Below are 15,068 nucleotides of genomic sequence, written 5' to 3'. Positions count from 1 at the left end.
AGGTAGAGTTGAGGTTGGGTAGAGTTGAGGTTGGGGTAGATTTGGGGTTGGGGTAGAGTTGGGGTTGGGGTAGAGCTGGGGTTGGGGTAGAGTTAAGAGGGTTGGGGTAGAGTTGGGGTTGGGGTAGAGTTAAGAGGGTTGGGGTAGAGTTGGGGTTGGGGTAGAGTTAGTGTAGATTTGGGGTTGGGGTAGGGTTAATGTAGATTTGGGTTAGGGTTAGGGTAGATTTGGGGTTGGTGTAGAGTTAAGGTAGAGTTGGTGTAGAGTTGGGGTTGGCAGTCAACAGTCACAAGAGGGTTAATGAATGATGTGTAAACGGCCCTTACAGCACTACGAGAGGCCTCAGACCATCATGATTCCGCTGTTTCTCTCTGTCCCTTTTTTCTAACAGCATATCTATTTCCTTATCAGCGTCTCTGACTGTCTCCCTCAGTCTGTCCACCCCTCAGCGTCTCTTTCTCTGATAATCCCCCTCTGTCTCCCTCACAGTCTGTCCCTGTCTTTCTCTTTCTTAGGGCAGGTCATGTTCTGCCTTTGATGGAGCCTCTTAACGACCCTCTTTATTAGACACATTATGCATAAAAGCACGTGTGTGTTTGACAGCCTCTCTGCTTCTATTGGGGCATTTTTTCTCTTATCCCTGCAGTTTTATTTTCTTTGGGCAGAGGGTGGATCAAGTAGGACTAACTCGGAGCGTGAGCCTCCAGCGTGGTCCAACCCTTCGTCACTGTAGCAGGATGCGCCGAGTCACGTGCACCTGGCGTGCTGGGGAACGTTCTAGGTGACGTGCTCTCCTGAGGTGTGGGCTGGGGTTGCGAGAGTGGAATGAGTGTGAAATTTACCCTGGGTTAGGGTCAGGATCGTAGGCTGTTTACAGGATAACATGAGCTGCACCATGCTAGCAGGCTAGCACCATGCTGCCAGGCTAACGGAGCTGTCCTCTCAGAGGGGCTGGTATTGAATGAGAAATTTCTGCCTGCTTTTGGTGGAATGTGTGTGTGTGTGTGTGTGTGTGTGTGTGTGTGTGTGTGTGTGAGAGAGAGAGAGAGAGATGGATTTGGGAAGATGTCATGTTGAGTGAGAACACACACACACACACACACACACACACACCATGCTGCATCAGTGCCAGCATCTGTTTAATATAGCCAGCTGCAAAACTGCAAAATCAGTCCGTGTAAGAACACAGTTCCAGTCGTCCACACAGGCGTGCGCGTCAGCAGATGTCCAGTGACCTCTCGACACACTGAGCGCAGCTTAGGCATAGACTTTCTCAACAACACTTTCTCACACGCTATAGCACTTTTCAGAAATCATTTCCCCATGTGTTGCATTTTTTTTAGGTCAAAGATTTAAACGGCACCACCAGGAAAATGCGTCTTAGAAGGCGCCTGCATTGTTTGAGTGCGATCGTCCCCCAGCACCATCTCGGTGTGGGTTGTACACCCTCCCTCACTGCAGCCGGACCGCGTGACCGCGCTGCGGAGCTGGCACTCCGGCCTGGATCGCCTTGCTGGACTTTTGCCAGTTGTGCCTCGACCTGCTAGCACGTCGGAACGACGCGTCCGGATCGTTTCTCCCGAACAGGCCGAGGACGCGTGCCCGCCCGCGGTGCCCATGTCACCGTGACCATCCTGCGGTGCTCCTGTGGCCAGGGCTCTGTCCATCTGTGTTCCTCTGTGGAAAAATGGGGGCAGGAAGACTTGGGTTGTCTGCCGAGGGCTTGGAGCTCACGATGGGCGTCGTTCTGCCAGCGTGTGTTCCAGGTCAGCTTGCCAGTGTTGGTGGCCACCGTGTAAGTCCTGCTCTCTTGCTTTTTTTGGACTCAGAAACGCTTGCCTTTTGCTTTGGGAGTGGAAGTGGTGCTTTCCTGATTTCCTGTTGGATGTTAACAGCTGACTGAAGGCTCAGCTGAAGGGCAGGGGTGGTCCGGGTTCGGGCGGAGGTGGGGTGGTAAGGTACGGGCGGAGGTGGGGTTGCAGGCAGGCGAAGTGGAGCTTGTGTGTTTGGTGCCAATACAGGTCCAGGCAGACTGGTCTGAGTGACAGTTCCCTGCTGATAGAGGTAGAAGTGTGGGCCATCTGCTCCTTCCACACATGCAAACATTGGACACGGTTTCAGGCGACATTGCAAAGCTGTGCACAGTTCGTCTTCTGAAGGAGGGGCTTTGTCAGCAACGGGTAGGGGGGTTAAGAGGAAAGGAAGCTAATTGTGAAACCAGGACGAGAGAGAGAGAGAGAGAAGGGGAGAGAGAGATGGAAGGAGAAAGGGTAGACCCTTCATGCATGACACTGCTTGATAGAAAGAGGGAAAGAGAAGGGTGAGACGCAGAGGAAGAGATGCATACAGAAGGGGGAAAAGAGAATTAAGAAAAGAGATGCAAACAAAGTAAGAGAGAGAATGAAAGGGTGAGAGAGAGATGAAGGATGAAAGAGAGAGAGAGAGAGAAAAGGAGGGAGGCTTTCCAATCCTCCTCCGGCAACGTTCCTTACCCACTGAATGGGATCCACTTTCCAAAGCACCATGCCCCGTGCCAGCTCCACAGATGATACTGAATCGGCAAGACGCTATTAAAACTTGCAGGAGGAATTGTTAAATACCTCTATAAAGAAACATAAGACATGGCCCCGTTTTGCAGGATCTGTTGTTTCTCTGGTAGACTCTGATAAGGCGTGAGTGAGGGTGGGGTGGGGGGGCAGATGTGTCTCTCACGGCTGTGCGAACAGATTCTTCTGAAGTACAGATTGCACTGCGCGCTGTTGCCACGGATACGTAATGTACGTTACCTCGGTGACGGGAGTTTAGGTGTAGAAAGGCTCCTGTGTCCATCAGTGTCCAGCAGCAGGACTCTGAAGGCTTCCCCTCTGTCTGGTATGGCCGAGTAAAATGGAAAAGACCATAATGGCATGAACCTTTTGATTTCTTAATTACCATACTTTCTGGAATATTCTGATTTATTTTTCTTCTTGTAAAACGCTCTAAAGAAAATAGAGGTATTCCATTATTATTGTGATTATTATTATTATTATTATTATTATTAGTGGTGGTGGTATTGTTAGTTTTATTATTGTTGTTGTTATTATTCACTATGTTAGGTTGCAGTTTGTTCAGAGATTTACTTAAGTAGTCTAAATAAACTTCTTTTCCACGATGACTGCATGGTCTGGGTCATTGGTTTAATTAACCTACTTCACACCAGTACTGGACATACCAGAGTACGAGAGAATAATAATATTATTCTTATTATTATTAACCACTACTAGAGGAATTTCTTTGACTGGCCCCACCCCCTTCCCAGTGGGTGGTGCTTCTGAGGAAGAGAGTAGTAGATATAATTTCTGACATTTGTGCCCCTGCAACAAAACATTGACTTCTGAGGGAACACGATGGTGGCTGTTACTGCTGCCATTTTCCATTAGTTGGGAAATAAACTTGGGTAAGGAAGGTGGGCCAGGAACGTGTGTAAGGACCACGAATCCATGGTGTGCTGTACTATTTTCTCACCGTTTTGCTCGCAGCATTCTGGGTTTGTGCAGAAAGTGTCCCACCTCTGTTCTCACTCTCCCTTTGTTCAAATCTGGCGCATACAGAGTTGTATGAAACACTGGAACTGTTGTAGGAGGCCGATTAGTTAAAATTTTGACTCCTTTTGTCCAGTCCAATTTAAAATACACATCATGTCATATCAGAATATTATGACCACCTACGTAATAGTGGGAATAACCAGTCTTGGCTCGGATGGCGCTAGGGAGACGTTGTGACGTGGGTTATACTAGGTGACGGAAGGCATTCGTGAGCATTCCGACTTCTGCAGAGTACAGATTACGTGGTTGGGAATTTGGCACAATGACCCCGGTGATCCAAGTCTTCCCAGATGTGCTCCACTGGATTGAGATCAGGCGTGTTAGCAGGCCACGGAAGGATGTCAAGGTCGCTGTTGTGCACACACCCTTGTGTGGTGAGGTGGAGGTGGGCCGTTATGCTGTGGATGGGTACCATTACTGTCAGTGAAGAACATCTACATGTACAGGTGCACACGATCTGCTAGGATTGCCAAGTACCCGTTGGCGCTCAGAGACTCATGAAGTGGTGTTAGTGGTCCAAGATCACAGCAGGAAAACCATGCCCCCATCACCCTGTGTTTGGCCCACGGACACCACCTGGTAGCAGTACCTGTGTGTTCGGTAGCATCTACGCCGCCGTCTGTCCACTCCTGTGCAAACTAGAGTGGACTTTGACGATGAGGTTGATGACGTGGACGTTGTCGCCTTAAACATGCATCTGCTTCACAGACCCAGATTAACAGCGTTCGCTCAGTGGTCATCCCTGACGTGCTTCTCGTCATGCCTGTGTTCAGTACGGAGGTTAACTGTTCCATCTAGATTGTTCTGCGCCCCTCACCAGAGTTGTTGTTCCTCTCTGGCATCAACGGTCCTTAGGGCACGGTGCCGTTGGGGGACGCTCAATGTTCAAGAAGTCCAGTCTCGGTACAGCTTCGCCATGGTGGCTCTGATGATGTGTCCATGATGATCGTTTGGCACTCGGCTGCAACTGACTGGTGTGGTCATTTATTTATACATTCGGCAAGCCTGTGAAGTTCTGGGCCAAGTTCATTCCAAAACAGGGGTGGTCGTGATTTTTCTGATATGACTCACTTCAAGTTTACTTCAAGACCATTAAGCTAAATTCAGAATACAAACCCAAACTGATCACCAGTAATTGCACTAAACCTTTCTATCGAAATTTGAGTTTTTTGCAACTAGGGACATCGTGCATCATGTATCAGATGTATAAAGGTCAGTCCAGCCTGGGCAGACAGAGAGTTCTCAGGTAACGTCAGTATTATTCAGTCCTACGGGTCCTATAAGTACGGGTTACATTTGTTCATAACTAGATCCTCTGTGGTCTCGGCTGGTCTCTGGAGTCCCCCAGTGCTCAAGGCCAAGTAAAAATGTACCTGAGCACATGAAAAGAGCATGACGCAAACTATAAAGCAGATTATGAAGCAGATTAAATGTGTGTCTATGGATTTATGGATTGAAGGTTTGGATTGAGGTTGGTTCATGTTCAGTCCTCTGGATCCTGACGGAACCTTGAGTTCACCTTAACACAATGTTCTGTGATCCGATGTCTGGGTTCAGCCAAACATATACCATGTTTTATGGGGGCTTTATTTAAACCTCTCTCTCTTTCAGTCTCTCCCTTTCTCTTTCTTTTCACTCTTTCTCCCTGCAATTCCATTACTTGCCTCTGGTTCTGGTCCATTCTGTCATTCTGCTTCAAGTATCTGTTCAATTTCTTTTAAGGTGAGTGACACTTGTGACATGACAAAAGACTCTCAAAAAAACACTCAAGACTGGGACACCCGTTCATTTGAAATCAAATGGGTTGACCCAGTTATTCTCTCTCTCCTTCCCTCTCTCTCCTCTCTCTCTACATGTGCTCTAAGGTCATTCCTCCCCTCCCTCCACGGTGAAATGTTTTATCACGGGGAACCTCCCCCAGTATCAAGCAGGTGCATCACCCCATCACATGGAGGTTGAGCTCCTCAGTGAAGCCTGGGCCCCCCCCCCCCCGCTCCCCTTCAAGAAGCACCGATGTTTTCTATTCCTCTTAATCCGTTTAATGTCACCAATAAAGTACGTTTTATTAAGGTGACATTGGGCTTTGTTCTTAATTATGACCAAGAGGCGTTTAAAACCCACTTCCTTCTGGAATCGGTAAATGTCTGTTTTTTATACTTTGGTAAGATATTAACCTGTTGTTCTGAAGACCAGTCACATTCAAATTAGACTGGCTTAACTGTGAGCTAATGAGCTTATCCCATTTCCAAATGTAGTTTTTTTTAAATAACAATTTAAGATATAACATGGGGGGGTGTCGTTATTAAATGATCTACTGTGTAATTTTGGAAATCTATAGACTGAAGCTGGAGAAATGTTTCTGTATTTGAACATTTTAGCAGTTTACACACACTGGGTATGTTTGGACCAGCTGTGCTTGATAGCATTGAACTTAAAAACACATCTCCACCTAATTGTACACTGTATGTAATTAATTTATCCAATTAATGTGTGTGTTCAGCTTTATTTTGTGTGGCTATGTTTACTGGGGGCTTCTGACAAAAATGGCACTGACTCACTTGGACGAAGGGAGGGGAAATTATGTTAAAATGCTGTTTGTCGACTACAGTTCAGCATTTAACACCATCATCCCCTCCCTACTCACTACTAAGTTGGGGGATCTAGGACTGCATACATCCCTGTGCGACTGGATCTCCAACTTCCTAACAGACAGACCACAATCAGTACGGGTGGGCAACTGTGCCTCATCCACCCTCACCCTCAGCACTGGAGCTCCTCAGGGTTGTGTCCTAAGCCCCCTGCTCTACTCACTGTACACCTACGACTGCGCGGCCACTTCCAGCTCCACTATCATTGTCAAGTTGTCATGACATCGTTGTCATGGGTCTGATCTCGGACAACGACGAGAGGGCCTACCTGGAGGAGATTAAACACCTGGAAAACTGGTGCCAGGAAAATAATCTCCTCCTAAACGTCAGTAAGACAAAGGAGCTGATCGTGGATTGCAGCAAGAAGCAGGAGCAGCACTACCAACCTGTGAGGATCAGTGGAACCACGGTGGAGAGAGTAGATAGTTTCAGGTACCTTGGTGTTCACAACTCGCAGGACCTGTCCTGGTCCCGCCATACCAACTCCCTGGCAAAGAAGGCTCGTCAGCGTCTTTACCACCTCAGACGCCTAAGAGACTTCAGACTGCCCTCCAAGGTACTGCGGAACTTCTACACCTGCACCTACATCGAGAGCATCCTCACAGGGAACATCACAGTCTGGTTTGGGAATAGCACCAAGCAGGACAGACAAGCACTCCAAAGGGTAGTGCGTTCAGCAGAGCGCATCACTCACACGGAACTTCCTGACCTGCAGACCATCTATTACAAGCGGTGCCAGACCAAGGCCAGGAGGATTGTGAAGGACCCCACCCATCCCAACAATAGACTCTCTCTGTTGAGGTCAGGGAGGTGCTTTCGCTCCCTGAAGACCAAGACAGAGAGGCTGAAGAGGAGCTTCTTCCCACAGGCCATTCGGGCCCTGAATCAGGGAAACTGATAAACTGTGGGGACCACCACCACGATGTAACATAACTGTATATCTGTGTGTGTGTGTGTGTATATATATATATATATATATATATATATATATATATATATATATATATATATTCAATTACCTTGTTACACAACAACTGTAGATATGTTATTATACAAAACGGATCTGTACATTCTGTAGATTGTGTACATATAAACACAACCATATACATTGTACATTGTGTATATAATCATAATATACATATATTGTACATACATTAATATATTTTGTACATACATAGAATATATATATTTCTCTTTGCATATATATATTTCACATATAGAGAATATCTCTATTTCTCTACGCACCCCTGTTTTCTTTTCCTCAGTTTGGACGGAGCACTCCACCATTTCACTGCGAGTTATACTGTGTATGACTATGTATGTGACGAATAAACCAAACTTGAACCTTGAAATGTAAACTTTGAAAACTGGGGATTTGCTTTCGCTTTCTCCAGCAACATCACGGCCGGAGTTTCATGCAGGCCAGTGAAGAGCCGCCACTGCCTTCTAGCCCCAGTGATTGCTATGAGCTGACGTTGTCCTCCACTGAAAGAGAGAAAGAAAGAGGGAAGAGGTGGGAACATGAGAGAGATGGATAGACAGAGAGAGACCAAAAGAAGGAACCTTCTCCGCCAGTGTAGCGGGGTTTGTTTGTTGGGCTCTGGTTCTGGTTCCTGTGGTGTTTGGTGTTCACCTCTCTGTCTTGCTGCATCAGTCCTCATTCTTCACGGTGTGTGAGCACATGTATGTGACTGTGTGTGTGAACCCACTGGGATCTAAGATGCTAATTGCTACATGTAGTAGTAGTATATACTTTTTGAACCGGAGGCAGAGTGTGGCGTGAAGTGTAGGTGTGTGTGAAGTGTGCGCATGAAGAGTGTGTGTGAGTGCTCTCTCACAGGCTGTTTAAACATCTGTCCTGCAGTCTGGTCAGGATCAGGCACTACTCATTCGGTGAATAGGGAGACAGAGACAGTTTTTTTGCTGGCTGAATTCCCCACTGCCACACACCACAACCGTGAACAGATGGTTCATTTGAGGGTGCTCTGATGTTACTAAACAAATTGCTTGGTTTCATTAGTGAAAGTGTCTCGGGCAAAGACTCACCCACAAACGCACCCTCCCAAACTAATTAGTCTTAGCCAGGGCACACGCTGACCTGGACCGACCAAGGAGCTGTGCACCTGGGGCTCCGTTGCGGTGTGAGCCTGAACCAGAGAAATATCTGTGCTGTCTCTTAAAGTAAGCTGTGGACATGATTCTTAAGATGAATGGTAAATGCATTGTGAAATATTTTTGTTTAAAGCAAACTGTTTGGCCCCAGTTAGGAAGCGCCTCAGATGGCAGGCTGGTGTTTCCGGGAACACCCCATGGGCGCCACCAATGCCGCTTGTAGCATTTACCCTGGGGCTTGTGTTCTGTTTTCTTTTGCTCTTTGACGAGAACTGACGCCTGGTTGTGTGTGTTGCAGGGCTTCGCAGACACCGTGTTTCATTTGGTGAGGGAGAAATACAGCGAGCTGATTGGCCGCTCCTCCCCCGCGTGTCATAAAGGGCTGGCGGGCATCGTGATGACGAGAGGTATGGCACCCCCTTCTGATCCCGAGTCCCACATACACACAAGGGCAGTAGGGCGATATACCTCAGTACTGTCTAACACACTCTGTTGTGTTACACACACTGCACTGCGTTATCCCTGCGTACTGTGTCACACACACCTTGCGGTCTAATGTTAGCTGGACACACCTTGCGTTCTGTGTAAGTGCTACTAATTAAATCTTGGGGCTAATTGGGAGTACGCCAGTTCAAGTGGCTCCTGGGAATAAATGGATAAATGGTAAAAGTCTTACCTGCAGTCTGGTGTGATAAAATACCAGCTTCAAGAGCTCAACAAGTGGGGTGTGTGTGTGTGTGTGTGTGTGTGTGTGTGTGTGTGCAATCTTTGAGAGGTTACTGCAGGACCTCGATCATGCTTCATGCCCATCAGTTTAGACTTGTGAAATCTGCCCCATCCCCCGTTTTCTGTTTGTCTGTCTCACAGTAATTGCAGGCCTTGTTTATTAATAAGGCTGTTATCTTCAAAGATCCAGACCCAGGCAGTCCCAGCAGTGGCAGGCCCACAGATCTACCACCCTGCCTGCTGCTCCAGGGGCGTGCTCCCCGGCACTGTTGGATGTTCTAGACACGGCCAAGCGCCAGCGGAATATTAATGTGGATCCACATTTGAACCTGGCGGTCTTAGCCACTAACGGGGAGCCCTGACCTAGGTTATGCTGCCTTTCGCCAGCTCCTCATTGGCTCCCCATTGAATCAGATGCAGTGAATAATCCCATTCAATCCTATCATAAAATAATCCCATTCAACCCTATCATAAAATAATATCATTCAACCCTAGCATACCACTGCCTGGATGTTTGGTTTTAAACATCAGAGGCACAGATCAAGCAGTGTGATTGGTCGTGTAATGCGTTCAGCGTTGCCAGGGACACACTTTACAAGGTTAAGTGTTTTTTTGTTTGTTTGTTTGTTTGTTTTTATCTCTGCTGGACAGACTGATGGAAGTAGTTACCTCTGCATGGGGAGAAGATCTGAAAAACAACATCTGTTCAGAAACGTTTAAGACATGAATTCTTTGTCAGTGTGGTATGTTTTACATTCTGACAGAAATAAATAAATAACTTTTGGAGTAATGGAGCTGAGTTCCAGGAGCCGTGTTTTGGTAATATTAGACTGGACTGAGTTTGTCCTCAGAGTACACAGAAAAGAAAAAAAAGATGTCATGGACTGCAACCATATAAAAATCATTTTACATCCCTAAATGGTCTTCTGTGACTCCAGCAGAGTTCATTTCAAGGAAAAACTCCAACGGAAAATCGCATATGACAGAAGAAAAAAAAAAAAAAAGGAGAAAACTTCAAGGTAAAAATAAGTGGAACGGAGGGTGCTGTGATACTTGTGCAAAGTTTTCCAATTCTTTGTAGGTGATGCTAGAATGAGTCCTTGTAGCGTTGGATCGTAAGAAGGAGAGAGATCGCAGCCCAGCTGTGTGTGTGTGTGTGTGCGCGTGTGTGTGCGCGTGTGTGTGTGTGTGTGTGTTTGTCCGCTCATACACACCGCATACATCGGTTATGCCGCAGATGTTAACACCCGCATTCAACTAAAAAATACCTCCGCTAAGTCTGTGCTGTTTTGCATATGTAAGAAACGACTGTTAAACAGTTTATTAATTCTCCCAGTAATAACCAGTAAGAAATGACTCCAGTTCTCCCAGTAATCACCGGTGAGATTTGAAGCTCATTTCATTTTCAAATGTTTAGCATCACAATCGCTGCTTATGAAAGTTCACTTCATCAGTCTCTCTTTATCTTAATGGAATGCAACAGACCTCGCTACCACGGACCTTCGTCTCTTAGCTTGAGAGGAAAAAGGGTCTCGTGCAAATTCACAGCTTCCTATTTTGCCGTTGCGAGGCACAGAGACACACATAAAGGCCAATTCTGGGGAAAAAAAGTCCAATTCAGTTTTTTTTTTTTTAAGTATCTGGAGACACTTTGAGGCTGGTAGATTTAGAACAGTTGAGGTGTTTCCATTGTCTCGTGGCATGCAAATGCAAAACAAACAACAGTAAATGTGTTTGTTGGGGCAGTTATTAGGTTATTAACCTTCTTCCCAAACCTCAGTCAGGTCCAGGTTTGACTTGGCTGGCGTCAGTCTCTGACTCACTATCGCTAGTTATTGTTCTCCGTGACGCGCACACACTTATGATCCCGTCCCCGTTAGTGGCGCGTGACCGTGACGGATCCAGCGGTCCCGCCCTTTTCCACAAGCGCGGCAGCGGCTCACATCAGTGGTGCTGAGTCGTCTCTCCTGGGCCTGTTTCAGAAGCCTGGTCAGAACCCACGGGTACTCTGGGTCCACTCACAGCAGGGCAGCAGTCTTTGCCACGGTGGTAAAATACCCCTAATACCTGCCCCAGAAATCCGCGTCCACCGTCCACAGAAATAAAGGCTGTTCATAATTCCTTCAAATTGTACAATTAAGTTTGATTTCAGTCACAACGTGAATTTTTTTCTTTGAGTTTGAAAGTGAGCTCACATCTGCAAAACTGAGATAAACAGTGTTCAAGTTTGTTTACTCTGCCAGGCAGCACAAACAGAGCTCTCGCAGTGTGACTCTTTCACACTCTGCTGTGATTGGGTGAATGTTCCCTTTCCAACACCACCCCTACACAAGCGCGTGCACACACACACACACACACACGTGCACACACACACACACACACACACACACACACACACATACTTCATGTGGTGACGCCCCCATAGATAAAGAAGCCCCAAGCATAACGTACGCTGGCGACGTTTCTTTTCACGTGCCCGGTCGTGACGATGATGATGTCGTCACTTCTGCAACCCTCAAGCCTTCGGATGAACCTTAAGTTGGGAAGTTTGAGTGCACGCTTCCCTCAGTGGCACGACCAGCGACACTACGATGGAGTGAAATGTGGAGGGCAGCTGAGGCCGGGTCCCCACAACAGAGCGGTGCTCCTGGGGAACAGAGCACAGAGCAGTGCCAGAGCGGCTGGTGTGCACTCTGAACAGCCCCTTCTGTGGGTACAAGATGGTTGGCCAGAGAGAGAGAGAGAGAGGGAAAGAGAGAACTGGTTCCTGGGACCATTTTGGAGGCTTAGAAACACAGTAGCTATGTGAGTCTGTGATGGATAGTGTAGGTGTAGGGCTTATAGTAGCTGTGTGTGAGAGAGGGTGAGAGGACTATAACTCATCACATTGACTTTGTACTAGGCTGTTTTTTTCACTCGAGATACTTAGTCATTCTCCAAGATTTGTCTTCAGTAGGCATTTAATTCATTCATTGATTTGTACTCTACACACGCGCCAGGATGTGGGCACACAAAGACGGTGTTTACACCCCACGATGTGGGCACACGGAGATGGTGTTTACACCTCGGTCCAATACTAATTCTAAACCTGGATTTTGTCATTTTGGCTTCTGTAATCCAGAACGCTGTGGCCGGAGTCAGTAACTGGGAGCTTTAAGTGAGGATGTCGGGTTTACTTTAAGGAAGTTTTCTCTGTATTGGCTGAGTAGAGTCGATCCCTCTTTAAACGCAGCAGTCCAGTATCATGGGAGTACTGGTGACGAACCGAGTAACATGATCCTGAATAAAACTGCCATGTTTTGTTAGGAATGCTTCATGGGTGATGTCTGGAAGCTGAAATCAACACACCAGACCCTAATCTTCAGTCTTGTCCTGTAAGGACACACAACAGACTTCCTGGTCTGGCAGTGTTCCGGTCCGGCGTTCAGATCGCCATGTCGGGAGCGTTCCTCTTCAAACCCCTAGAGCAGCTGTGACCCAGGTTTCTCTTCAGTCACATGCTGCTATCAGCTGAGCGTGAAGACACAGTGCAGTAGTCAGTGTGGTAGCCAGTGCGTTAGCCAGTGAAGTAGCCAGGGAGGTCACACCCTTTTTACACCATCATTCCTTATTCAGTCTGATCCAGCCTTCAATAAAAACTGTACACTCAACACTCTTGATTAAACACTGTACAACATAGATGAGATTTATATAAAATGTGTGTGTAAGATTTTGTCACACAGCTGACACATACCTCCCAATAAACAATCTCGTGGTCCTTTCACTGCAAAGTCTTACCAGTGTTTGGCATCTGCTGGGAAAACAGTCTACAGTCCTACTGATTGCTCTTCTGTTTGGGAAGTGAATCCTCCGTACCTGGAAAGTGTCCTACGCTTGGTTCTTGTTTTAGTCTTAGTTCTAGCTTTAGTTCTGCATTTGTTTTGGTGTTTTTTGCTTCGTGACAGTCATGCTCTGATTGGGCTGTGCGTGGCTCACCAGTTTATCCATTGGCTCGTAAAGACAATGAAATGGGGAAAAAAATAAAAAAATAATTGTACTGTTTACTTTAACTCGTCCTTTGTCAAATTAAACATTACTCATATGACAAATCATTTAACAGTAAGCATTTTTGTTTTGAGTTTTGTTTGTTTGCTTGTTTTGGGGGGGAGGTGGGGGATATTTTCCTCACACTCCTCATACGAGGTGTGAGGTTGGGTGGTGTGAGTGGTGTCCCCCTCACACGCCTCATATCATGGAAAGTTTGTTTAGCATTTGTTCTGTTTTTTGTTTATCACACTGTTTGTTTGTTGTTACTTTCACACACAACCGTTTTTAATCAGTATTTCGCCTAATCCCACCACTAACGGTCATTCTGCTGCCTGGTTTCTGATTGGTGATATCGGTCAGATATTAGAATCTGGGTCTGGAGCTCCTCCATGCTCTCCCAGTGGCCCTTTGTTGATCGTCCATCTCTCCATCACCTCTCTATCTATCCATCCATCCATCCATCCATCCATCCATCCATCCCTTTTCTTTCCTGTCCCCTGACCCCTCCCCCACCCCTCCCATCGACAGGGAGCGAAAGGTGGCAGAATGGATTTCCAAGGCTACGCCTTTATCGGCGCCTCTATATTAGCTTTTATTATTGTTATTGCCAGCGAGCCGTGGCACGGGCTGAGAGGCCGCTGCCTGCAATAGCGTCTGGGCTCTGGTTGATAAAAGCTCATATGCTGCCTCTAGCCTGCAGGTCTGGGGGAGCCAGTGAACCCTGAATTTTTTAAGCGATGGAGAGTGTTTTTTTTTGGGGGGGGGGGTTTCCCCCCTCTTTATTTTTCCAGGTCTGTAGATGCTGAGCCTGCCAATTGCACGCTTCAGTTTCTTTTTTTATTTTTATTTTATTTTTTTTTATTTTCAAAATTCTTTTTTTTTGGCAGGTGTGTGTGTGTGTGTGTGTAGGAATGGCATGCAGGACTGTAGCGGAGGGAGGTACGTCTGCGCCACTGTCGTGCGAGGTGTGTGCGCCTGCGGTTTGTGAAAATGTCGCTCAGAAACATTGCGTGCGCTGCGAACACACGGCGGCCAGATAGGCAGCAGGAAGCCGGGCCTGTGCGCCGCTGACAACTGAGAACAGTGAATTAATGCCACGGGGTTTGGTGCTTAGGGCGTTTTTAAATGCAAATGCGCGGCTTGTGTAAGTGTTCCGCTGTCATGAGATCCATCAGTCTCTCATCCACTTAAACAGACGTCCGCGCGTGCAGTTTAGCGCGTGTGCCTGCTAGCAAAGATCTTGAAAAGCACATTTGTTTCCAGGCATTCTCACTCCTGATGTCTCTTTCCCTCTCCCTCACATTCAAATAACGCTAGCTTTATTGGCCTGAATTGTAATGAACAACTACTGCCAAAGCAAATAATGCACCCTCATAGATATGTGTATTATACAGGCAATTGTGTACATGTTTGTGTGTGTGTGCGCGTTAAATAAATAAATGTTTATGGGATTGATTTAACATGGTTTGATTTCTTCAAAGGTGTGTATTTTATATATATATATATATATATATATATATATATATATATATATATATATATATATATATATATATATATATATATGTATGTATGTATGTGTGTGTGTGTGTGTATAATATATACACACACACACATACACACACCCCTCTCTCTCTCCCTCCCCCTCTCTCTACATTACACAGGACTGGATATGAAGCGTGCTGAGGTCGTGGCCTTGTCCACTGGCACTAAGTGCATTAGTGGCGAATATCTGAGCAGTCAGGGTCTGGTAGTAAACGACAGCCACGCCGAGGTCACGGCCAGACGAGCCCTCCTACGGTTCCTCTACTCCCACCTGGAGCTGCACCTCAGGTCAGACACATCGCTGCCAGCTTCACAGCTGTGCATCACGTGGCTCCACCCACCCACAAGGCTCCACCCATACGCGCCGAGGGCCCAACAGTGCATCAGAGTAGTAGTTTTCTCCAGCGTGGTGTTGTCTGTGTTGAGA

General features: G+C 46.7%; 1 protein-coding gene across 2 annotated transcripts in view; it reads left to right on the top strand.

Moving 5' to 3' along the window:
* The window catches only part of adarb2 (adenosine deaminase RNA specific B2 (inactive)), a 117,354-nt gene that overhangs the window by 82,500 nt on the left and 19,786 nt on the right, over positions 1-15,068 (top strand). For both annotated transcript variants that reach the window (XM_035531203.2, XM_081696437.1), the window contains exons 4-5: positions 8,643-8,751; positions 14,761-14,929. In XM_035531203.2, the coding sequence (XP_035387096.1) occupies positions 8,643-8,751; positions 14,761-14,929 (278 nt within the window). The remainder of the gene's footprint in view (positions 1-8,642; positions 8,752-14,760; positions 14,930-15,068) is intronic.

Source organism: Electrophorus electricus, chromosome 14, assembly GCF_041902795.1.
Source record: "Electrophorus electricus isolate QZ-2024a chromosome 14, ASM4190279v1, whole genome shotgun sequence".
Classification (NCBI taxonomy): domain Eukaryota; kingdom Metazoa; phylum Chordata; class Actinopteri; order Gymnotiformes; family Gymnotidae; genus Electrophorus; species Electrophorus electricus.
The sequence above is the reverse complement of the archived record's forward strand: the minus strand, read 5'-3'. Positions and strand labels throughout refer to the sequence as shown.